This window comes from Hypomesus transpacificus, chromosome 2 (assembly GCF_021917145.1).
Source record: "Hypomesus transpacificus isolate Combined female chromosome 2, fHypTra1, whole genome shotgun sequence".
NCBI lineage: Eukaryota > Metazoa > Chordata > Actinopteri > Osmeriformes > Osmeridae > Hypomesus > Hypomesus transpacificus.
The window spans coordinates 15,745,640-15,772,266 of NC_061061.1; the positions used below are offsets into that span (position 1 = coordinate 15,745,640).

The window sequence follows — 26,627 nt, forward strand, 5'->3', positions numbered from 1 at the left end:
TCACAAATAAGGTGAAACAGTTTCATTTATGCACAGCTATGGGCACTTTAACTTTAATATCTGAGACTGGCACACAAGGCTGGGCTCATTGAGCAATAATACTCTGTAATTAAATATGACTTTTCTGCCCCCAACCCCCCCCCCCCCATCCCTTCCTAAGCACCAGAAGTCCACAAATGCTGTAACGCACATTGCAGCCTTATATTTCAAGGGTTGTGCATTTTGGTGGCAATGTCCAGCTATTAAATGCAGCCTAGCACAACCAAAGTAAGCAACTGGCTGACATAAATAATGTGCCACTTAAACCGAGGCGCACATTTTAATAATGCATTTTATTGCTACATTAAGTGTTTGGCTTTGTTTACAAGAGTATATTTGAGATGGACAGTTCCAATGATGTTTATTTACTGGATTTTTTTTGCAGATGCCTTGCCAATATCCCTTTATTTATACATTAACCAAATGGTTTAAAAGATGAAGAGCTCTGAAGCTTTGTCAGGAAGCCAATGACGGGCACATGAAATTGTAAAGTAAAATATAAAAGAAAAGTACCTTTCATATAGGCCAAGGTACTGCTGAAGTTGACTTTGATTATTGACTATAACTTTGATCATTGAGTGTACCATACAGAAGGAAACAACAGCAAGTACATCAGGTCAATCAACTCAGCTTTGGTTTGTGCATTTCACGAAACAGTACTTTATGTTAACTAATAATGCGTAACTATTGTTCTACCAGTTGGTAGAGATGTTGTTTTAAGTGACTAAAGTTCTTGTCAGTTGCAGACATATGCTCTCTTCCATTAAATGTGGTTTCCTATTTACATTACTGTACTGTACTCCATACATCTCAGAGATGGTAACTGAGTAGATGCAGTATTGCCATGCATTGAATATTTGTATTTGGATGTCAGTGTACTCGGTTCCAAACAACATACTGTACAGTACTAGTTAGGCTATCCCTAGGCCTACCCACTGTTCCCTCCTTCTGTCAGACAACAAAACTCATGGAGGTCCAGAGCTGCTGTTTTTGACTTAAAACCTGCAAATTGAGCCAAACAAAGCACTTGGGCCTCCATTGGCAGTGCCCTCGAGGTACCAGGACACTATGCCAAACCCCTCCAACTGCCACTTCCGATTTGAATATTAATGAACAGTCCACATTGCATTGAAAAACCTGTCGCACCACATCCCAAGTAGTCAAAACCGAACGTGCCAAGTTTGCTCAGAGCAGGGGATTGTGTGTCGTTAGTGATATTGTAGCCTTCAAGGCCCCTGATGGAGAGCAATGGAGGGGGTGACACAGAGAGCCAGTACTGCGAGGGCAGCTCAAATTGGCCTTCACAGCCCATAAACATCCCCCCAGCCAGCCAGACAGGCGCCCTCCAGCTTCTCCCTGGTGGAAGAGCATTATAAGTCACGATAAATACGAGAGGGAGAGAGAGAGAGACAGTCAGACAGAGGGAGCACAACTCACTAAACAGTATTTCTGTGTGATACAGAGTGGGAAAAGTAGAATGAGAAATGAATGAAAATATATGTAAAATGTATTTTGCTTAGACTAAACAAATCCTATAAAGTGTCATGCATACCAATGCATGGACAAATACTACCAATGCTGACCTGTGTTATGATGGTGGACATGCAGTACAAGCATGCTATTGGAAGCCCTGTTTGCACCCCAAGCTAAAAGATGCAATGTAGGCATTGCGGTTGATAGTGACTCAGCTGCTGGTGAACCTTGTCAATCTTGTGGAACAGAGAAGTTGCTGGTTCTGGGTGTACTTCAAACAGCATTGCTGAAGGCAGCAAGCAACCTTGGGATAAAACGCTGACAGTATCTCCTCAGGTAGAATTGAAAAGAGAGGTCAGAAGTTGGTGTTTGATTGTACGCAAAACCTGCTTACAAATGAAGTCTAACTTCAACTAATTCTAACACACCCATAATACTGAATTGTTACAGTAAGCACAATGGAAGTGTATATTCCTGATACAGTACATACTGGAATACTACCGTATGTTGTTCCTTTTGTGTATTCATACCATTTGGTGTTAATAAATGTAACTAAACCAATTGGTGAACAGACAATACAACAGCCATGCTTTTTGCCAATATTCAGCGTAGTGAAGCCAATCTGGACCATCAAAAGTCAAACGCACATGACTTGACATACCTCTGATTACAACCTGTGTATGGATCCAGAATAAACAGTGATCTCCTCTCATTCCAGCATTCTACCATATGGTTTCTCTCTTTACAGGAGTGATACATGTTGTGCCAGGCTCATTATGGGCAGAAGAATATTCATAAGTATTCCCTCTATGGGACCTCTCCATTGGGCCACTATGGTCTACTGTAATTACACACTAATTAATTATTCACACTTACTAATGTTATTGGGCTGGTTGATGTTGGCCACCTTTTATAACCTTTATATTTTCTGGCTAGGGGCCCATGAATATGGAATAGTTTAAACCAGGCACTAATATTAAACCTTAGAAGCTATGTTAGAATACTGACTAACTAGAATTTATCAACTGGTGTTATTTTTGAGTTTCTATGCCCTGTGAACTGAGGAAGGATTTAGATTTTATGTATATACAAAAAAAACACATTTGGTTGGGTAACATGATAACCATCTTTGCAGATTCTGCAGTATTGTCTGAGTAAATCTTCCATCTGCAATATATTTTAAAGTCATCTTTCCAAGCCTCTGTTTGTTGTACATTCCTCTTACATGGTGCCACTTTGCTTCCTCAGCTCTCAAAGAAGCAGTCTTGTTTTTAGCTATGCCCTTTAAGTTTATATCCTGGATTTCCTGGAGGGGAGTCTGGTTTCAGTCCATACACATGTTAAGGTTCACTACACAGGTCCCTTATCAACAAACCTCCAGAGCATTTCCAGCTGAAATGGGTCTTCAAACCCTGTGGGCCCTCAAAGATGGGCACAGCCAGGGTTGGTAGCAGTACCAGCGCCACTCACCCTCAAAGGGGTCGATGCTTGAATGGCTGCTGGGCATGGCAGACCCCGGAGATCCTGTCAGAGCTCACGCGTGGTCACGTGTTAGGGTTAGCGTGTGTCAAGGTCATGTGGAGGAACGTTGGACATCTGCCATCCAAGAAACCGCATTGCCACCGACAAGCATGAGCGATGGGGCAAGTCAATTCCAGTAATGGCAAAGATGGTGATGTTCTCAGAAATGGTAGGTTTTAATTGAGATAATTGATTGTGTATTCCAGTTCACAGAGAAGGAAGATCAACCGTAATGGTTTAATGAATAAGAACATTAGGTAAATGCAAAGCATATTTGCTAAATTATGTTTTTTCAATATCAGAAGTTGCTGTATTCAACTTCCAATTTTCTTTTTGTTACTGCTTTCACCTTGTGTATGTCGACTTGCATTCTCACTTTTGTCACATCCCCTTTCCTTCCTATATGCCTATGCGTCAATTCCTCTCCTTACATACGTACAACGTAGCATTATTCAGCTTTACATTTACATTTAGTCATTTTAACTTTAACCCTGCCTTATTCTTTTCCCTCTTCTTTCCCATCATTTTTGACTCATTGTGAAAATCTTCCATTACACCCCTTCTTCCTAGAATTTTTTTCCCCCATGTCGCTCCGCCTCTCACTCCCTTCTCTATATAAAAGCCTATGCTCCTCTCCTCCCTCCTTTCTCTTGCTCTTTTACATACTCCTGATGCTCTCATCCTGGCCCCTGCCTGTCCAGGGGGAATTAATTGATAGTGAGTGATAATAAATCTTCCCATTAGGAGTGAGGCCCTTTGCCCATCGCTCATTATGCACCCGTTGCTCCTCAGCGCGTTGCCCGGGGTTCCCCCAGCTTCTTTAACACAGTCGTCTGGCATCACCACGCCAACAAGGTTAATCTCTTGTCTCTGTCGCAGTCTGTTGGCTGGACTACATTGCGATAGTGGCAGCTTGCATGCCATGCATTTGCATACACAAAGACACCCCTAAGATGTTACCATTATAGAGAATTCCCAGGCCATATAATTGGACCATTATTGTATATGTTGGTTTATCTCATCAAAATCAGGTTTTCGTATTTGCCACATGCCTATAACACTATTCGACTGAGAACAAGTCATCACTCTCAAGTTAGTAAATTACACGATCAAACGCAATGTGAGATGAGTCCACCAGTACAAATCAATTTCTGCTCCCACGTCTCATATGCAGCCGTTGAAGATGGAACCTTCAAATGGCCTCCATCAATCTTTATCACTATGCAGGGGTTTCCCCCACATTAGACCATCACTAACCACCCCAACATGTACTTTCTAAGCTGATGAGATGCACCAGTGAGTCACAATTAATATGACACCTCCATCGCCTCCGCTACATCTTGCAAGTAAAAAACAAAACATGTTTCTCCTCTGTGCCTGTCCATCCTTACATATACAGTAAGTGACGGTACTTCAGAGCATCTGAAGCAGTCCTTTGTTGTAGAACATGGCTTCAAAGATATGTTCCACCTTGAGCAAATGGATTTGCATGGCAGACGGCAACGGCGATTTCCTTGAAACAGCTAAGCAGGTACAGGTAGGGCTAGTTCAGGTCCTCTACAACTGTTACGACTTGTAACACAACTGTGTTAAGTGTTAACTATGGAAAACAACATGGCCAATGCAGTGCCCTGGTGCAGGAGTTCATCACCTATATCTATCATATATTCATCGAAAATAATTGGCCTTGAAAGGAAGAAAAGGCCAAAACAAATACAATTAGATGGTAAGATGACGTCTTCATTGCAATAACTGTTGGTACAGTAAAGATTGTTCTTATCTGACAAATGTTTTGCCTTAAGAATCATCAAACGGTAATCGAGTAATCATGTTTACATTTTTTATTTAAAACTTTAAAATCATATAACCCATACAGCAAACTGTACAATTGAATTATTCACAGTGTGTTAAAAAGAAAATAATTCAATAGCTTCTCTAGATTTTTGTTTTTATCCATGTTTTACTTCAGTGTCTGTTATTCTAATGGTCTTCTCAAAACACATACAGTTACTAGGAAAACAAAAATAGTTACAAAACATTACAAAAAACTATATTCATAGAAATTCTGCATGTCCACAAAGAAAACCCTGGTTGGCACCAACATAGTCATTGTATTGTTTGAGAAGTTTTCTGCCAAATGATAAAAGCAGACAAGTGCAACTCAAAAGTAATCATTACTTAAACATAGGCATAGACTGTAACTGCAGCTCATTAGTAACTGTGACTAGGTATTGTTTATGGAACACATACTCTGTATAACTTACTCTTCCCCACCTCTCAATGTGTTAAATGACAAGTATTAATTTTCAGTTACAAAAAAATGGCCATTCCTATACTCACTCTACGAATGAGCCGGTTCAAACCCTGTCGTTTTTTTTCATCTATTAGCAATGCTTAGGGAAGTGAAGACTGAACGTGTCTTGAAGGGTGGACGTGTCAGGGGGAGCAGGAAAGGGGGGTGGGGAGGGCTGCAGGGGTGGAAGTATCCTTAGTAAAGTAGTAAAGTAGTAGCTACTTTTACAAGGCATCCATCAAGGCTTATGACCAACTGTATAAATGGGCACGCAGCTGAAGAAACGTCCTATTCTAGGGGAATTTGGGGGAACAACAGCACACAACACCTTATATTAAAGTCTAAAGTGTTTTTAAAGAAAATTTGTATTTATATATTTATAGAGTTTTTGATGATCATAATCCAATATTTTATAATATAATCCATTTCTATCCAATATATAAATGGGGGTTTGTTGATATGGGAGAGGGGATAGGGTTAAAGTGACATTTCAATTCAAAGTAAAATCTATATCAAGTTTGACTGTGAACAAAATGTATGTATTTACCAGTATAAATTTAGCAAAATACATTTTTTCTCCTGTTCATCTTATCTACATATACTCTACTTTGCAGAAGGGAATTGTTAAACATGTATACAATGAATTTCTACCAAACCAATGATAAGTCACACAGATTTAAGTTTCCTTTGTAGGATCGTACATGTTTATATTGAAAAAGTGGAACCAAGGATATATTTGTCTTGATTTAACAACAATGTAAACCTCACAGAGGTTCGCTGTCTCTTCAGCTTGCTGTTCCGGCAGTTCATCAAGGTTAATGCCAACATACACTACTGATGATCCACCGTCTGTTGATATCATCATCAACAACTAGACATTATAAATATTGATAAAGTTTTTGATCTCTATCTCAATTCACATTATGAGATTCAAATGTAAAAACAACAAGTGCGTCAATAGCCACTCATAGCTATCTTGCAGAGTAATAGTCAGTACCTTGTCTCGTTCTCATAGGCAGATATTACACTGTTTACAGAAAACCATCTAAGATGCAGTGCATTGGCACAAAGCTGTTGGATGTCAGTAATAAAAACAGAAAACTGAAATGGTGTGTGTGTGTGCCAAGGACATTCACTGGTGCTGTGACCACACAGTTAACACATGGATATAGACAAACAGAATGTTGTTGAGCAGACGTCATAATGACAGCTTTCAAAACTCTGTCCAATGCCCAATATTCTCCATCAAAGATAAGACTAAGCCAAAGGGAGGAAGTCATGTCCAATAGTTTGAAACACAAGTCAAGAAAACATAGTACATTTATGAAATGTTTTATTTAGGGGTTATTCCCAGATTGAATCATTCTTGTGTCAATATTTTTTTGACTTGTCAAAATGTTTTGTAGAAGAAATGTTAGATACCAGACAAATAAGTTTTGTTTAGTTGTGTTTGGACACTTTTTAGGACCTAGATTGTGCCCCTTCAGGTAAGACCACAACTACATTGTAACTACTGCAATAAAAAAATATCCTTAATTTGTTTGATGGATTTCTGGGATGCAAAATGTAACTCCCATGCAGCCATTCTATGTGTTATTGTATTATTTACCATCAAATTGGCTTTTCTTTGGCAAGTGGCATGTTAATCAAATATCTAGCCTAATGTATCAACATACAATAATGCAAATCGTGTGTTGGAGCAAATACAAACATGACCATATCCTGTGTTTGGATTTCAACTACAAAATTGTGTAGAAACGGCTTATTTTAAAGTAAAACATATGCAATATAATATGTTTACTGAACTTGTGTGACTGCTTTTTGATTTTATTGAGGTTATTTTTTGTGTGTATTCAATTAGTTAGTTTAAAATCTCAATAAGTGATCTATGACCATCTGCAAACAGTAGGTGTGGGTTTCAAATGCAGGTTCTAATTGATAGATTTCGTACAATATTATAAATGCCCCAAAGGTTAAGTCATACGTCCAAATGCAGTATGCCGATAACTTGTGTACTCCAGTTTCATTGTTCAGTCCGGATAACATTTACAGTAACGACAGTTTCTGCTGCCAAAAGACACCCGGGCTCATTCGAAACAGGGTAAAAGATAAGCGGTAAGAACTTTGTATAACATAGATGTGCTATGCGTAACATAACTGATCTTCTGTGAATACTGCTCCTCCTTGTGTGTCTGTAGTTCTTTTATTGCCATGCTCAATGATGCCCTTTTCTGACTATTGTATGTGCACAATAAAAAGCCTCCATATTTGTTGTTGATTGAGGATTCCTTGGGTATTTCCTTTAGTGTGTTTTTGAATTGCGCACGTAAACATCAGACGTGAATACAGATTTTTTGGGGAGATGTCGCTTCCTTCCTGGGAAATGGCATCAATCCTCCGACCTCTTATTTATTCTGTTTTGGCAAAATACATCGCTGAACGATGTCATACCTGTGTTGCAGATGCCGCCATTTTGAGTTGACCATGTTTCGTTAGTGTTCCCATGTTGCTGTGGTTTATGGTGAACCTTGTGATTCCCTCGATCCCGTTGTCCCTGGTCTCTGGCACGGCCCCTGTCATGTGACTCAGGAGGCTTTTCCCCTGAGAGGCGCACACTGTCACGGGAACACAGGGGTCATCCCAGTGTTGCATGTCACGTTGTCCTTTCCCGGGAGTCGTCGGTCGTTGAAGGTGTGCATGTTGATCACTGCATCCGTCTTCACCACGGCTTGGGGCTGGGGCTTGTGCTTCACTCGTCTCTCGCAGGTGAACGACAGTCTGATCTCGTCCACCATGGCACTGCAGAAAGACCTCTGGGCAAAAAGGGGAGGGATGGGGGGATGGGAGGAAAGTGAGGAAAAGGGGACGGGGAAAGGGACGGGGGGGATAAATGCCTTAGCTTTAAATCGTTCTGACAGTTAACAGTCCAAAAGTGCAGAACATATTAACAATGAACATTCATGTTTCATGTGTCATGGCTCCACAGTATATGGCTCACAGCAATGTCAAACCACAACCAGATATTACATACAACCCCGATGATATTCAATGTCAGATACAGATAGACTAAATCAAACAATTTCCATATCTACACTTAAGCATGCTTGTAGCAACCCACATAGTTGGATAACTCGACTATTGGTGATTCACAGCCATTGGGTTCACATGGATCTGACATCTGCAATGACTAATAACAGATTAATTCTCTATGCTCCAATTTGCAATTATGACGGTTAAAGTATAAAGTAAATGTTGTGCTTTTGTCGGCCAAATAGCACTAGGGATTAGCTGAGCGATTGCAAATCCCTTTATGGAGCGTTTGAACTCAGTACCATGGACAGAAAACTGCTCTGATTTACACTCTGTGTCACTATCATCACCGCATTAGTCCATCAGTTAAAATACTAGAACCAAAAGACAGATAACATACACAAGGGTTGTCATACAGATGCAAGTACCGTGAAGTAATTTTTCAAGATATTTACCTGGTCGCGTTCGGCTGTTTTCCTCAGCTTGTAAACAAACTCGGCAATGGCCACAAAGACGGAGAGGACTAGGCCTGAGGCCAGCACGATGAAGATACCGCCCAGGTTCTGAATGCCCATAGGGCCCGTCTCCCGCCGCTCCTCGTCCAAACATCTGCTCCCACTCCACCACTTCTCCTTCAGCATGTGAAGACGGCCATCTTCAAGGATACTCAGGATGGCTATGGTGATCTTGTCCCTGTATGGCGAGCCTGCAAGGAGGAACAAAACTGGAAATAAATTCCTGCTATATATATATATTTTTTTTTACTTTAAATGAATTATGCAAACTGTAGGCTTGTAACATAGTGTGGCATAGATTACTTCCTTGTGATCTACTGGAATTTCTTAGTAAACTGTATAAAATTGTATTCCTATTACATGAAGTATGAACTGTACAGTATACATTAGATCATTCCATCAGATCTTACCTAAAGGAGTGCCGATCCCATAGCCTTTGCTGTCAATAATTCCTCCAACCTGTGTCAGGTTGCAGTTCCTTTTTGTAATGTAGTCGATGGTTGTAGACTCCATGAGAAGAGCGTAGTCTGACTTGAGAACCCTCTGGATACCATCTTCAATAGACTTGACCAACGATGTGCTTGGCTTGCTACTCATAAATGCCCACATCTTCTCAAAAGTCGAAACCTTAGATTTCTGAATAGGACATCAAATGTCAAAAAAGGTTATTGCTTTTCATAAGCAAAACCTTAGCACTTGCCTGAAACGATTAACCTTGACAACTTTGTTTTTACCCCCAATCCACTACCATTGGAAGATAGATTATGTTAAATCATCCAAGTTAAATGATAAAGATGTTTTCTGACACTACTACAAGACACTGATTTCGCTGTCACTTATGTCCTTAATTTTTTCTGTAGTCAGTTTTAAACACTGATGATAGAGCATCTGAAAAGGATATTTGATCTTACACAATTGTGTTATGTTATTGTAACTTATTAAAACATATTTTATCTTTGATCTTAAAATATTGTACTGTAAACACATTAGAAAACATTAGCGTTTCCTACAAAAACATGATTTATTGTATTTATTTATTACCAGTTCACTTATGGTGAACCTTGGAGAATTACATCATGAGGTAAATAACCCTGAGATAAGCATCTGTTTTATCTTCCTAAAACCCAGAAAAGGGCAGTATGGATAGCAAAGTTACTAGCCCCCCCCAAACAATGTCTACTACAGTGGACAAAAATGAATTCTGGGTCTCAGGAGCATATAGTTCGAGTTACATGTAGCAGTAAGTGTCCCAGAAGAAATAGTAGAGCAAGTCCAGAATAATCCTACCAAAAGTTTAGGGAATAAGTAACAATCCAACCAGATTGCGCATTAGAATCTGGGGAATTCACATAGATGTGCTCTTTACCAGGCACAATAATATTACATGCACTATTTATGTACAATTTCAACTGAGATTGTAATGCATAAAACTGGGACAATCACTCTAGATGAAAGCATTTAGTTATTGAAAAATATTCACTTACGGCATTTTCTATTGCAGTAAAAAGTATGTAAATGTGCAATGTTTTCAGTTTCATATACAGAGAAACAGTAACCATCTTACATGTGTTATTTAGTACCATAGCAGCAGCATCTGAGGCAAAAACGAAAAATAATAAAATAAAGTGAAAACCCCTGCAGGCAAAAACTGAAACTTTGGAATAAAAAAATCATTATTGAGGAACACATCAAACAGCGTAGAGAAGTTGAGAAGCTGGAGAATTTACTTTTGCAGTGGGAATTAAGATCTAACTGGGAAAGAACTTTGTGGAATAGTATTGATTTTCTTTCTTTGAGAGGCATACTGTAGAGAAGAAGAAAAAAAACTTTTTTGAAAGTCTGCTTAAAAGTTGATGATTCAACATCTTGTGTCAGTTCTTCACGAGTTGGCAACAATACACCGTGAGTCTACATACCCAGAATGCATTTGTTTAAATGGCTGCTAAGAAAAAACAAATTCCCATAATGGGTGTAATTCCTTTTCCTAATTACTTTTTAGTTCTTAGTTCATCTCAGTATTAAACTCAGCAGTGAAGACAACAGTTCAGTTTCCCAAACATGGATTAAGCCTTGACTAAAAACTGTTTTCAGTGTATATATAGAATATAGAATATATGTCGCAGTTTTGTACTAGGCTTAATCTATGTTTAGGAAACTGTATGAATATTACTTCTGATAATTGACGCTTTACTTCTTAATTTACCTTAAAGAAAGTCATGGTGGCTCCATCTTTGACCACTCCGTATTCAATCTTGGTCTGCTTGGCAATGTCGTCCGCTGAGTCTACAGGTGAATCCATCCTCTCCACAGTGAGGAATGCCGCCAAGTTAGCCGTGTAGGAGGAGATGATGATAAGGGTGAAGAACCACCAGATCCCACCTATGATCCTGGTGGAGAGGGCTTTGGGCATCAGCTCTGAGCCTGCAGGGTGAGATATGATATTGGTTGAATGGACTTTGTCTGGCTTTACGGATCATTGTAAACATAATGCTACGGTATCTTTTAAGCATCTTTGCCTAATTAATGAGTGACACAACTATAGAAATGCATGGTAACACCTCCAGTAACAATGTTTTTTTCGTACAAACAGCTACAGTATAATGTAGTATTTTTTTCTGCACAAAACATGTATTATAAGTGACACACAATGGTTAATTTGCGTCCAGTAGGCACAAGTATGTGAGAGGCTTTAAATATTGCACCAAAAAAATCAAACTCCTATAATAATTCACCCGAGGAGTAGAAAAATTGCCTTTGAAAGTCGGCATGAGTGAATAGTTTGGAAATTTTAAACGGGGTTTACAGAGTTCTTAGTTTGAAAATTGAACGGAATCAAGCTACTTCTTTAGATTTTTAATGTACAGTTCAGAAAGCTGCCAAGCAATCTGTGAATCCATCTCAAGCTTTGCACAGAAATAAATGGTCAGGATGGGTTGTAATTCTACCAAATATAGTGCATACTGTGCAGTATTTCAAAAATCGTGATAATGTATATGGGAGAATTACATACCTGAAAATTGCATTGCACAAAAGACACATTTCTGTTTTTCTTATATAGCCATGTTGGTATTGCAATGACAATCTCACCAGAACAAAGTAATTTTGTTTTGACTTCACTCTTGAAGCTTCTGTGCTGCTTTACTATAAGTGATATGTTCTCCTAGCATCAACAACTGTATTTTCTTTACCTCAAATAGGCACATACAGTATATTAAAGACAAAGTGTTTCCACAAAAGGAACATAGAAAGATGGTCTGCTACACAAATACAGTTGTATTACATACAGACAAACACAGTTTGTCAAATAACACATCTTTCATGTATGAATCTGAGCTAGGTTGAGTGTATATACAGCCTTTTGACTTTAGAATAACAGTTACTTTATTTTGTCCATGACAACCTTTAAATCTACCTCCCCATCAAGAGACTCTGTTGGGTACAGTCCGCTACTTCACACAGAAGATTTATGACGGCAATTCTGCAGAGTAACTAGCGTACTAAGAGAAGTCAGAGTGGTCAGCTTCTTAACCTCTCCTACCAACTTTCATTTGTGATTCTTAAAGCTTACACGGTGGAAAACAAGGGCAGGGCAGTACTGTTTAGTAATATGCTATCTTTGCAGTCGTACTGGGAGAGAACAGGATTTACTGACAGCACAATTGGATTCCAAGCTATAAAATGCTCCTGTCAGCTGAAACTCGTCTGGCATTGCGCCAGAACGCTAATAAATACAAAAACAGATTGGTCATATAGAGTTGAGAGAATAAAACTGTGTCAATCTGCTTTGTATCTCCTTGAAGAAGGACTCATGTCTTGTAAGCCAAAGAAGTATGAATGTCTTTTCAGGGCAGAGGATAATGATGCAATTCCAGTGAACAAAACACCACATCCATCTCAGTGACTGCAGTACTGCTACAGCTGGTTGGGTTAGATGTTGACATCAAATATAGTGGAAACATTTTGACAGTACATAAAAATATGAAATATGTTTGTAACATATCAATGTTTCAAATATGCTTCATGGTGATGCTTTGAATGTGCTACATTAGATAAATGTGTATGCTAAATATTTCACTTGGACTTGTTAACGTACAGTTAGATTGAATACTAAACTACTTGTTTTCTAAAAGGTTTTGTCAAACCTATCCATTACTTTTATACAGCTACCGAATGTAAAAACAATTTTGTTTGCAATTATTCAACATTAAGACTGTAAATGGACTGCCTATAAAACTTGCAGTTTTTAAAGCAAGATAACTGCTCAATGACATTCAGACGAATTACTTCACCATCCCTGAAGTGATCAAATCTCTGCTTGTCTAAGCCTATTTTTTCCAGATAACCTCTGTCAATGTTACTGGCTCCCCCTTTTCAATGGATTTACGTCAAACTCACGGGCAAATAACACAATTTTGGGTTTGGACCAAGTCATCAACACAGACCACAGTATTAGCTGCATCTTTTCTAGCCTTAACCGGAAGAGCTCATGTGAAACACTATAAAAGTCACTTTCGTGAGGTTTGAATCCTACAAAGACCTTCTTAAGAAAAGTTTGACAAATAGCATTCACAATCTGTCAGTGTAATAGAAAATAGAGCACAAACTTTGTAAGTACTGAGGATTTTAACTTTTTTTTGTATCCCACACTACAGTATTGCAATGATAGCACCTATGCCTAGTGCAAAGCAATATTGCTGAAAAGATATGACATATGTTTGTTGTGAGAGCCTACAAGGGCCTTTGGCAAAGCCATCGGGAAACACAAAAGGTGTGTGCTTTTGCACCTCTTAATTTTTTTGTATTATTCGTGTCGTGTATGACACCTTCCTCCCACAGACAATATGACATATTTTCTACACTTCATTGCTCTTATTCCAAATCTATCCATTTGCATTTAAAACATGTCAAGTGATATGGCTCCCTCCTCAGTTGCTGTCAGTATCTTTGACAGTGGAGCATTGGCTGTCTGTTGATATGCCACAGACAAACTGCATCCCAATGTAAATATTTGGACCATATTTGTTTCAGGACAGCAAGCATACAGTAGGTTGTACTTTGTTATGACAGACTCCGTAGACAAGCTGAATGCGAAGCCCCTGGATGAATGCACTCTGTTAGCCCACCAAGCTGAAGGTATGACATTCAAACTAGTTTAATAATTATCTCACCTTAGACAGATATACAGTACTGGAGAAACATTTTCTAATGAGAAGCTGATGATATTTAATTGAGAGAGGTGCTAACATCTTCTGTAGAAAGGAGCATCAATGCTGTTAAAACTGTATAATGAACCAACTTGCTCATTTAGAAAAAAATCGTACTCGCTCCTGCATGGTGTGCTGCTGTTAAGATTCCCAGCCTGGGTTTGCTGTGGCAAATTGGCAATGCTGCCGTGCAGTTTTCGGGAGAGCTTTTTGTGCTTAATGAATTGCAGAGCGTGTGAGCTATCCTTACGGGCATAGATCCACTGTGGAGTCTCACTAAGCCTCCATGATCTTTCTTGTTACACTGAGGATAAATTGTGTTTTCCCTCCCCAACTGACATTGCTGTATCTTGAAATAGTATTGGGTTATCAATCTTACATATCTTAGAGGATTTCAGGGCACTGCACAATTATCTTTTTCCCTGTACTGTCCTGAAAAATCCTCACAAAAATTATACACACAGTCATCTATTCACACAAACACTTATGTTATCATAGAAGCATTGAGTGACATAGTAAAAATGACATTTGGAGAGTGAAGGATTTAGATCAACCACAATAGGTCCTTGATGTAAACCTAAATCGTTGTAAACATCAGCCTCACTTAAGCGAGCACCGACAGCTTGCATTTGTTAGACATGTTCAACGTACCCCTTTGTCCCAACGTGCAAACCGCTCTAGAATGGGGCCAGCGATTGCATTACGGGGGAAACAAACGCTGAAATGTTTTCTTCCTAGCCTGGCAGTCTCTGACAGGTGTCTGACACCTACTTGCCTCACCATTCCTGTTTCTGAGAGCAGCAAGAAGGTGACAACAGCTTGCTTTTGTCATGTAAGACTGAGCTACAGTTGTTCATGACAGGCAAGTGTCTCACAAAACAGTCTCTGAATGAGAATCAGGACTGCTTGTCAGTTAAAGAGGTAGAGCGAAAGGAGGGAATGGGTGAGTTGGGTGGTTTGTTTTTGAACAGGTGAGGGAGGGGTGATGCCACTGTTACCTTGCTGCATCAGGGAGCCCACACCAAACCAGAAGCTGTTCAAGAGGGTGAAATTGTTCTCCACAACATCCGATCCTGGGTTACAAGGATGGGCGTCATACCATTCGTAAGGACTGAATCTGGAAAGAGAGAGAGAAGGGATGGTACCAGAAAACAAAACTCCAACCTGGGTAACCCAGACGGAAGGACGTGGATGAAACAGTTAGCAGCCAAATAACCCAACATAGCTGTTAGTTGTAGTGTAGAAAATTAACTAAGTACATTTTATAGTTACAGTTCATTGTTATAGTCCTTATACCGATATGAACTGCCTCCATCTGCACAATGTTGGATACAATTTGAACAGTAGACATTTACATTTAGCAGTCGCTCTTATCCAGAGCGACTTACAGTAACATTCACCCCGTGGCAAGTAGGGTGAAGTGCCTTGCCCAAAGACACAACGTCACGGGAATCGAACTGGCAACCTTCAGATTACTAGCCCGATGCTCTACCCACTCAGCCACCTGACTCAGTAGACATTATAGTATATGGCATGAAGAAAGGTCCTTTGCATAACATAGTGCTTGAACAAGTGACAACCTTTCCTCAGTCTGCTTGCTTGTTTACGGGGAAGTTGACAACACATTTCTCTGTTGTTTTAACAGAAAAAAATGCATCTTTGACAAAGGTTGTCTGTATTCAGATTCTAAGTTTCAAAGGCAGTTCAACTTTATAAGTTTCCTTAGTTCTCTACTCTTTTCAGCACTCAAAGGTAGCTAACATGATACAAATATACTGCTGTTAGGATGATAAGTATGAAAATGTCATCTGTGTAAAAAAAGATGGCATAAGACTGTGAGATGGCGTTAAATGTTGGCTGATCCAGATACCTCTGCCATTTATTGTAAAAAAACTGCTCACCATAAATCCTTTAACATAGATGAAACAGTCATGTTCAAAGATAGATGGAGGGATAAAACATGCTAAATGTCAGTGGCTTCCCCTCCTGAAATTCATTTTGAAAATGTTTTTCCAAAAGATTCAGATTATTCAAATTTAGGCTGTCTGTTTTGCTGAAGAATAATTCTTTGGTCTTCTGAATCAAGATATCATCTCCTTAAAATATTGTGCCATTAGACATACTATTCACAAAGATGTAAAGATGATTTAAAACACGTCAAACATCTCTAAATCATCTATAATGAGATTAAAAACCTCCTTCCTTCTGACTTAGCACCAAGACCAACAGTGTGCTAACTCCCAGAAAATTGAAAGTTGCCCAGTGTGTTGGTCATTGAGGAGATAAGGAAAAGGGGATGGGTGTGACTCCATTACACACTAGCTGGAGTGGAAGCTCTTATCCACATTGTTATGGCATAAAAGTCTTCAACTTCAGCATCCAAAGGCCCGTTTTTATCTTTAACATTTCTAATGTATAATTTCCAGGTCTTGGAGCAGTTTATTAAAGCAGGGCTTAAAGGGATTTCTACCTCAACCCCCCTTCAGCCCCTACCCCCCAGTAGCATATTTAAGGTAATCCCAGGTTTTAAATGGAACTATGAAATGCCTGTGAGGCAAGAATTCATACTTACAGCATGTTTGGCTATGATTAAACCTTCCTTGTACTTGCCATGTTCCTTCAATGTTGCCATTGTGTTCTGTAGAAATATCCTCCTACTTCAAACTACACATGCTCTATGATGCATCCTTTTGGCTCACGGCTTCTCAGCTGGCTAGGCTGGCCTCCAAAAAATGATACATCAGTCTGAGATGGTTCTGAATACTTATACAACGGTGCTTCAAAACGTTCTATGTGTTTTGAAGACAAAGAGGAAAGGGTTGACGAGTGCAGCTGCAGGCTCTCAAACCTAGAGCCTTTTTAAAGCCTACTTTTGTGGAACTTCCTCAAGCACCACTTTACATGTAGAGAACCAGGATATGGAGACAATGGCCGTCAAAGGCGAGAAGGAAGACTGAGAGTAACACTTCTGTCTCTTTTCTGTTTTCTGTCACGCATTTATGCTTGATGATGTCATCTGAGCGCAGAAAAGTCATTTAAAAACACAAGAAGCCCTTTTCAGCTAATCACTTAAGCTTATTGCAATACAAGATGATTTTATATGTAACTGAAAGGTTGAGGATTTTGCGTGATTGTGGAAAATGCTTGATCTGTCATGTCATATGGCCATTGGATACAGTATTTCACCCTGGTACCAATACTCAACTTCCACCACCTGAACAAGGGCTTACAGTGGAGCTAAACCCTAGCTTTTCCTTGATTCAAGTTCACCACCCCACTTCACTGACAAAACAATGCAAATGACTCACCTGGCGATGACGAAGAGGACACAGCTGACCCCCAGGTATGCCAGAAGGATGTACACCCAGATGTCGGGGGTCATGGGGTTGAGGAACGAGAAGAAGCCGTTGTTGGTGACGTTGGGCTTGCGATATAAGATGCTGATGCCCATGTTCAAGAAAGGCTTGGAAAAATCCACCACTTTCTCACGCATGTAGGTGATCGTCAGAGGTGCCACGGACAAGTCTGCTCTCTAAAAGCAGACAAAAACAAGACAATTCAAGCGATTATTACATTTTCCCTGACCTACTATATCTGATAAAAATGTGTATAATGTTATCATATAATCCCAATACAGTAAAATCAGTGAGAAGTTTAGTAGAACTTTAACCCTTTCTTGTTTGAGGGTAGTTACTTCTGAGATTGCACAAGTAACCCTGTCTTATTTTCCCTTACTGATTTCATTCATAAGAAAAAAAATCTATGCCATGAAAATAAAAGCATTTTCACAGCTACACAGACAAAGGCTTATTTTCCCTCAGTGTAGGTGTCTCTGAAGCTTCTGAGTAACCTTAATATAGCCCTCTTAAGTGCCCTACGAGGCAGTGACATGGCAGGGTTTGGCGGAAAAGTTGCAGTCCCCGATTATGTGCGTCCGGCAGCATATTCAGAAGGTCACTCCTGGCGTCACCCACACCTCCCCCACTCCAGGGGTGGACAGGAGGTTAATGAAACCAGCTGCTTGGTTCACACTTGGATAGCTCCTTCCTCGAAAAATGACGCAAACTCACAATGAGGGTGCGGACCTTCCCTTCTTCTTGAACAGCAGAGGTGTTTGCTCATACAGCATCACTGATGTTGGCCAGATAGTAGGGAGCTACTTTTTTCTGAAGGCATTGTATGACACACTTTGCTGTGATGCTTAAAAGACTCAAGAGTGGTCAGGCTGGCTGATTACGTCCGTTCAAACATGAGCTGTGATCATACACTCAAGTAACAGCATGCTTGGCAAATACTCACATTGCGCAACATAATCCTCATAGCCAACTAGATATATGGAATTACCTATAGAGTGTTTTTCTCTACAAAACACCCCGAAAATGCTTTCTTGACCTGATTCTCCAGCAGATTTTGCAGTCACTATGGCGCAGCACATGGGTAACATAAGAAGTGACCATTGCCTGTATCTCCTGCACAGATAATCCTGCCTTTCCAACAATGGTCCATTAGCCTGATAGGATCCCCAGTGCTACATAGTGGTCAAGTTACCCAGCAGCCTAACCTGTGTGGTACTACCTGCCGCTGCGGTCGACGCCGCAGTCACTGAACACACAACGGGCCTCCGAAGAGAGAGTGAGAAAGAGAAAGGGGGAAAGCCAATCGTTCCTACAGCGCTATCCACTGTGTCCTCGTTAACTATTTACATTTACAACACATATGGCTCGCTCTATTCTCCGTTACCCCACTGCCTCTCCTCTGAGCAAGCTGCCACTCAATTGGAAGATCAAGCAGCGGGAGATCCCAGACATCCTCATGGTGGGCTAATGTACATGCCGCACGGCCATTTTCTGTTTAGACACATATGCTGGTCACACCCCTACTAACCTGATCGTGCACTGCTGTGCTGCCAAACGGCTTGGTGTTATCTGGGTGCACAGATGGTGAGCTTACAGCTGATCCACCTCCACTCTGAATTGCCTCACCTGATATGACATCCTCTAGAATTCATACAATTATTCCTAGATCAGTCTGGCCCGCGGAGGTGGACCAGCATATTACGTTCGGCCCATTTTCAATCTCTTGACATTTATGTGATTTACATGAGTTTGATTGTTCACTCGTGTGGCTGTTTAGAATAATGACTGGATAGTAGGTTACATCTGCTTCACATGGTTTCCGTGTATTTCTCAATCATCAAATGAGATGCGTGATACAAAATAAGAAGCATTAAACGTGATACAATTACTAGATCGGAATATTGCTAGTAACACCTACTTGCACCTCACTCTACTGTAGGTGCTCTAGTACTACAGTGTCCTACAGTATAGATCCTGTACTATAATCTCCAGTAGTCTCAGCTGTACACCCTCTAGGCAGGATGTGCTCGCGACAGAGTCAGATGTTGCGCAACAGGAAATTGAGACAGGAATGGTAAATGGAGACTGCGACTTAATGTTGTATGAATTATGAGGGCTATCAGAGATCAGAGCACCTTAATGTCTGCCGGAAAGAAAGCTGTACTAGAGGACCTGCCTGTCAAATTGACATGCCCCGTCACATTTTACCCTCAGTAACTGAGAGCTCCTTCGGTACCGATGTAAAACCACTCAGGTCTGCAACCCTCGGATAGAGACACCAAGCATACGCATGCTCCTCAGACTACAAATAAAGCTGCTTTTCATTACAATATCTTGCCGAAGGTTCAAATCCAGTGCACTTTCTCTCTCTGCGGACAATAAGTGTGGCTTGCCGTAACCTTCCACGTGTATCTGTTGAAGAGGAGATTAATTGCCATGACAGCAACAAATGATGTGTTAAGCCCGCTATTAATACTGGCATCACTGCATGATTAATGGGATCATCTATTGTGACTAAATCAAGTTTAACAAGGCCTGTTGCATCATTTAGCTACTGCCTACAATGCCCTTTGGCTTTGTAGTGGGCTTTGTGGATATGCAGAGGAAAATAGAGGGCGTTATGGTACATGGCACTAAAGCCCTTTCGCATTAAATTAACCACACCATGAGCTCCACATGCTCATTCGAGAGTTCTTCATTTACAGACAATGGCTAGCCACCACTACACACACTCCTAGAACACACATGCATGCATGCCAACTCTCCAGACAGATATACAATGGCAGACTTGTTGACAGTTCAGCAGTTTCACCCACATTGATCACAGCCACAAAATACACACCATTCCACCGTGTGCATAATTTTTATATGCTCAAAAAAAGGAAATTGGAGAGAAAATAATGAATTATATCTGAAACCTCTCACTCCCACACACATTAACGTGCAAACATATTGGATGCTAACAAACGTGTTTGCGCTCACACATACATCTTTGTTTCTGTCATTCCGTATTTGGTTCTTTGTTTGACGTGGACTCAGTGACCTACAAAGATGAATGAAGGGGTATAACTGCTTTTAATAAACCCATACGAATCTTGCACAGTTAAATAGATGTGCTGGGCCAAAGGGTTTTTGTAATTCAGTAATGAAACTATGATTTATGTGGCCATGTGGGTTGACAAGACGAATATATGGGCTAGTGATTTAACACCACTTTATCAGCTGAGAACAACTCTGACTGCTTGTTTTTGCTTGTGGTCTTCCTTAGAACCCATTGAGCTAGGTAATCTTTTGACAGAAGTTGTAGCTAGTAAACTGTCTGGTAGTGTTGTAAAGTAACATGGTCACCCGCGTAGCAATGAGGAAGTAATCACATAATTTGTAGGGGTTGATAACAAGCTGTCATGGAAATTAAATTGGAGTGATAAACAACTTTGATGGTGTTCATTTGTTTTGTCCTTCAGCACTGAAAACACGACAAAGTGACTCAACTCCTCGTACTATCACTAATATTAGCAACTGATGTTTAGATATCCTGGTATATGCAATGGGCATGAAAACAAACTCAAACTTGGGATCCCCACTTTAGAGATAAAGCTGTTGTTGATTTACTCATATGGATAGCCATCCTGGCTCCTCGTGGTAAATCCCCAGGTCAGTTCACTCACGCTTTCCCTAAAGTTTACATTTCAGGTCTGCTGACTCAAGATCGGCTTATCTATATAGACAGGAGGGAGAAGAGCACTGAGCCACATAATAGAGCTAGCTAAGAATCCACAAAGCAGTGGTGATGCAGCCTTGGGCCATCGGATAAGGAGCCAAACCATAATATAGACTGTTAACCCTTTTGAGGTGTTGAAATCAATGCTTGTGCAAAACAAACCTTACTTTTAGTCTATAGACACATAACAGAAAAAGAAAAACAATGTAGGTGGTACAGACACCATAGGTTTCTCCAGAGTTTCTCCCCCCAAAAAACACATATACAGTACCACAAAGATGTTAAAAGTAAAGCGCCAAACACTGGACTGGAAAGAAGTGTTTCGAAACTTCCATTCTACAGTGTGATCTTAGTTTATGTCGTTTTTCTTCATATTACATCCCTGTCTCCTATGGGTAACTTGCAAGACGATGCTTTCATTGACATTTGCATACAGATTTTGACACAGAATTGAGAGGTGCTCTATGTTTTTTCTTGGTTATTAAAGAGGCCTATGTGTCCGTTTTCAGCATTTTCTGCCCTAATCCATTTGTTCTCCTCAAGGTTACCTCTATCAGGTCTGATCTCACACAAAAGCTTAGGGAAAGATAAAGTGCTTCGGAGATAGTCCACCTTTCCCGACCCTTCCAGCACCTAACCATTGACTCTCCCCATATATGATTCCCTCCTCTAAATGCCACTTAAGCTATTACAACTTTTCAGCCGAGCAAAGCGTTGACTCACAAGGGCCAAGGACACTTTTCAAGGGAAATGGGAGGGACACTTTACAAATGCCAGTAGGACGCTCTTCTCAGGAGACATGAAGCATGCCTCATAGCCTTTGATGCTTTGGAGCTAAAATGGAGTCGGTGGAGTATTCCAAATTTCCAATAAAGTGGCTTTTTACCCTCTGAGGAAAGTCCATGTTGCTATTTCGACACTTTGGGAACTCTGTTGCACTTCAGGAGACACATTTCCAATATAGTCGTTGACAGTCATGATATACTGTAGCTAATACTGTAGTTTCAGTGTTTTTGTTTATGATACCATATATGGAGAAACAATAATGCACACCGTTCAAGACAGTGTGTGAACCTAAGAGACAATATGTCTGAAATGGCATATTAACACCAAACAACAGTTGAACCCACTACATATAGGTCATGATGAACAACGGTTCTGCCTACAGTCAGTTCCAATACCGGCGATCTCACTCACATGTTCCATCAGCTCCCTGATCATGCCGTTCCACTGGCCCTTTTCATCCTGGGAACCGTACTTTCCGTCTGGCACCAGGCGGATCTCGTAGGTGAAGCCCAGGATGTTGGCCAGCTCCTTCAGCAAGTCGATGCAGAATCCCTCAAAGCGGTCGTTGCCCACCAGCGCCCTGTCAGACTTCTTAAGCATGACATATGGTTCTTCCTGCGCACACACAAAACATCAAATGGCCACCGGTGGTGTGGTCAGCATTTTCATTTCGTTCTCTGCACGAGGACCTAATAGAAGCAAAGTGATCAGAACTGATAAGTCGCTGTTGCGCTTAACACGGAGTGACAAGGGTTACGACATTTAATGCCTGGCAATGCAGAACGTTTAAATATGGAAGACTGCTGAGGTTTACCCCCCCCCAACCCCCCCCCCCCCCCCCCCCACCACCCCCCCCATACATGAACAGGATTTTTACAGAATGATGTACGATATGCATGCACCATTTAGACTGGGAAATGTACGCCACTAAATTAAATGTGTGTCTGCTGTCGTTCGCATTACAGGTGAATGTTTAAAGTGGTGCATCGGTTCACACACACATATATTTCCAACCGGCAGATCTGTACCTTACATGCTGCCCTGGGCTCACTCTGAGTGCAGGTTGGTGTTCTTTATGGCCTGGTAGCTGTCAGTCTTTACTGCCCTGTAATATTCCCCCTGGATGCTCATAATTTGGGTCGTATAAAAGCTTGATTAGGAACAGAATGCCGCAATGAAACCGAGCATGTCTGTTATGTTGTCTTCATCTCTCACTGGTCTCGGTATCTTAGGGAATGGCCTACGTTGACAGTGACTGAGAGGCTTAACTAGACACTAGCTCAATGTTTTCCTCTTCATGGCGTCTGTTTCGATTTGTCAGCCAGATATTCCTTTGTACCCTACTGAGCATGACAAAACACAGAGACCCACCAATTTATGGGCTATTAACCAATGTATAGCTTCCAATGTGCAGACTCACAATTCATAAACTCAGTTCATAAGCAAAGTTATTGATTCTCTAGTGAAGGTCACCTCTGTTTTGTATTCCCGACACCTACTATTTGCCTGACGCAATGCCATCAGACAGCTTCGAACGACGATCTGAAAATAACCAGTCATAACTGCATTTCTCGCTCTCCTAGAAAACCCATGTCAACCCGTGTAAGGACGTAGGTGAGCTTACTTTATGGCGGCCAAGAATAAGGTGTTCAGTTTAATAGCGCAAGGCTGAAATCTTTTTCTATGTATTGTTCTTCCTGTGCCATTGCCTTGATGCTGGAGCCTCAGAGGGGTGTATGAATAAACAAACATTTTAAAAGATTTGCTCCGGTATCTTACTCTGTCACTATCTGTTCAAGTCACAATGCCATCTCAGCGATGGCAAGATGAACTTCTTTAATTGCTCGCCATTCTTATTTGTTGCCAGTTGTCCATAACAAATCTAGTCTTAAGTCATAACCAATGCATATTTGATGACAACGTGTACAGATAGGAAACGTGTCCAATTAACTTGATCAAAAAGTATTTATGCTAAAGGAGAAAAAAGTAATTACCATCTGTTGTTACTCTCTACTTTATTTTTATTCTCCGAGGTTTGGACACAAATCAAAGAGTTAAAACCATCTCCCCATCCTTGCTCGCAGCATGGGCATAGATAAGAGGGAGAAGATGGTGCTAGGCCTGGGTCTGCACAGAGACAGTAAAGGCACTGGAGTGCAAAACAATTAATGTGTGAGAGAGAAACGCATTTCATTTTCATTTTCAAAAGCAAATGTTACCTCTATAAAAAGTGTCAGACATCTTATTTATGCATCGATGAGATCAGTTTGATGCAACGCCATTAAGCTCTGTGAAAATACAGAGGGTTGTATTCGAGTCGGAGCTGTCTTAAAATATGCGTTACTTTAATGAAGAGTTCACGTTCCAATTTCTAGGAGATTCTGCTTGCGCTCTCCTGTCCCATGCAGTTTCACTGAACAATTCATCATCTATTAGTGTTCAGGTGAGCCATTCTGTGTGTGGACCACAACGGCTCATGACTTGACAACAATTATCCATGTTTGAATGGCGTTCAAAAACACCACCTGTTTCATGGTTCCAATTCTTCTTTTTGTGATGGAAGTTGTTAGGGCCTGTGGTTGGCATCAGAAAGACACTGATTATATCCCTTCTAGACCTCACTGGATCCTAATTACAGCCTGGTGGTCCTATCTAGCCTTAATGACTGTGTTTATCATTGTTGATAACTTGTGTGTCTGTCCAGAATAGGCCTAAAAGGGATGTTCATTGTCAGTGCGTCCCTGATTGTTCCACAAAAATCCTGATAAAACCTTCCAGTGACAAGCTTTAATATAGACAATAGAAAATGATGTGGAGCTGGGGGGGGGTTCTGTTTATAACACATAAGAGATACAGATCTTTTAAAATTCCAAAGTATATTTACTCTTTTAATAGATATCCCAAATCTCTATTCAGACTGAGTAGCAGGGGTTATCAGTCACTAAAAATTATTTTTGTGAGCCAACATGAATGACAGTGTTTGCCTACAGGATTTCAAGATCAACGGGACTTTTTCAGTATTATATATAGTATAATATAACCAGTCTCTGCTGATGAATACATCTGGGTAGATATAGAGAGAGTTAGAGCGAGAGAAAGGGGGAAAGAGAGTAGGAGAGAGAGAGAGAGAGAGAGAGAGAGAGAGAGAGAGAGAGAGTGAAGTGTCTTTCATGTGCAGGGTGATCTCAGGCTCGCCCTACCAGGATGGTGGTGATGACTAGAGAGCGGTTGGCCAGAGAGTCTGTGATGTTCATCCCTTTCCGCTTGGGCACTTCTGTGATGTTGAGACCTCCGGACGCACTCCACTTCCCCACCTGCGGAAGATGAAAAGCATGTAGCTAAGTGTTCCATTCCCCCGTGGTGGCTCCTGACCTCTCGGGCTACCCACAAACCATTGCTCCTGCATTAGCGTCCATTGGGAGGCCCACCTGGCAGCATTAGCTGATTGGTTGGGAGACCTCACTGCCACAAGGTCAGATGGATAACAATTTGAGAATGTGGTCGGACCGGAAGGTTTTCTAAAGGAAGTGAGCATGAAGGGCAATTTTAGCAAATTAAATAAACATACAATGCGGAGCTATGTTGACATTTTAATGGCTATGCCTTACAAACATTCTTGACTTGAGTGAACTTTGACTGACTTTGACTGACCTCTTTTGCGTTCTGCAGATTTTATTTTCCACGCATTTATATATACGCCAATAGTGTTTCCAATGGGAGCCCATGATTGGTAATTTCTCTTGGTTTGTCATTTGTTTATTACAATAAAACTCAAATCGGTTTGTGGATTAAAACGCTGTTGTGTTCTTTTGCAACTTTCCCCTTATCAAACGATTGTATCTGTATCAAACTAAAACCTGAATCTGTCACCTGTCACATTCACCATTGGCCTTGTTCTAAAAATACCAGTACCTTATGAATATAATATCTTATGAATGTTGAAATCAAAAGAGGAGCACAGCCTCTGTTCCTCTCCCACACTTCAACAGTCACAACTTTCTCTCAAAACTGAAGCTGCACTCACGGCAGACACAAAAGGTAATTGATGCAGTTTTGTGAATGTGAGGAAAAAACAAATGATGTATTCGATTGTTAGTGCAACTTGTGTAGTGTCTTGGGTGTGGGTGTGCATGTGTGTCCACAGTAAGAAGGCACTGTAAAAAAAGGAAAGGCAGTGTCCCAAGAAAGCTCAATTTTGGGAACAATGGTGTTGATTTAGACTCCATAATAATCTCCATAAAGCAACCTCTCTTTTCTGGGTTTGAAAGTCATTTTAAAAATCTGAGCTGTAAAAATAGCAAGTTAGATAAACATCCTTGGGTGATTATCATGTGGTTATTTTAGGTCTGGGATCTTTGCAGTTTTGTGCCCTTGGATTATAGCAGAACACAAATGGCTACAATTAATTTTGGAGAAAAAAAAACTGCATGGGGTTTCAACAAGGGAATGAAAGGCTGAATTTTACTAGGAGAAGTTGTGCCGTGGAGTAATCTGGCTAAGATAACACCAGAAATCTGAATAAATTGGGAGTTGAGAATAAGAGGAGCCTTCGGGCTAAAAGCTTCTTCCTATTGTAGAAAGACACTCTGGAACATTATCACAAGTATTCTTGTGGCAGTCGTTAACAATTGACTTCTCCATCTTGAGCTCTCCACCAAACTTCCCTTATCCGTTCTGCTCTCCCTCTTT

General features: G+C 40.6%; 1 protein-coding gene across 1 annotated transcript in view; it reads right to left on the minus strand.

The window, feature by feature from the left end:
* Positions 1–4,899: 4,899 nt before the first annotated feature.
* The window catches only part of grik3 (glutamate ionotropic receptor kainate type subunit 3), a 63,902-nt gene continuing 42,174 nt past the window's right edge, over positions 4,900–26,627 (minus strand). The window contains exons 9-16 of the mRNA XM_047040759.1: positions 25,139–25,252; positions 22,350–22,553; positions 17,384–17,607; positions 15,074–15,192; positions 11,075–11,292; positions 9,282–9,507; positions 8,812–9,062; positions 4,900–8,139 (exon numbers count right to left, since the gene is read on the minus strand). Of these exons, the coding sequence (XP_046896715.1) occupies positions 7,945–8,139; positions 8,812–9,062; positions 9,282–9,507; positions 11,075–11,292; positions 15,074–15,192; positions 17,384–17,607; positions 22,350–22,553; positions 25,139–25,252 (1,551 nt within the window). The 3' untranslated portion in view covers positions 4,900–7,944. The remainder of the gene's footprint in view (positions 8,140–8,811; positions 9,063–9,281; positions 9,508–11,074; positions 11,293–15,073; positions 15,193–17,383; positions 17,608–22,349; positions 22,554–25,138; positions 25,253–26,627) is intronic.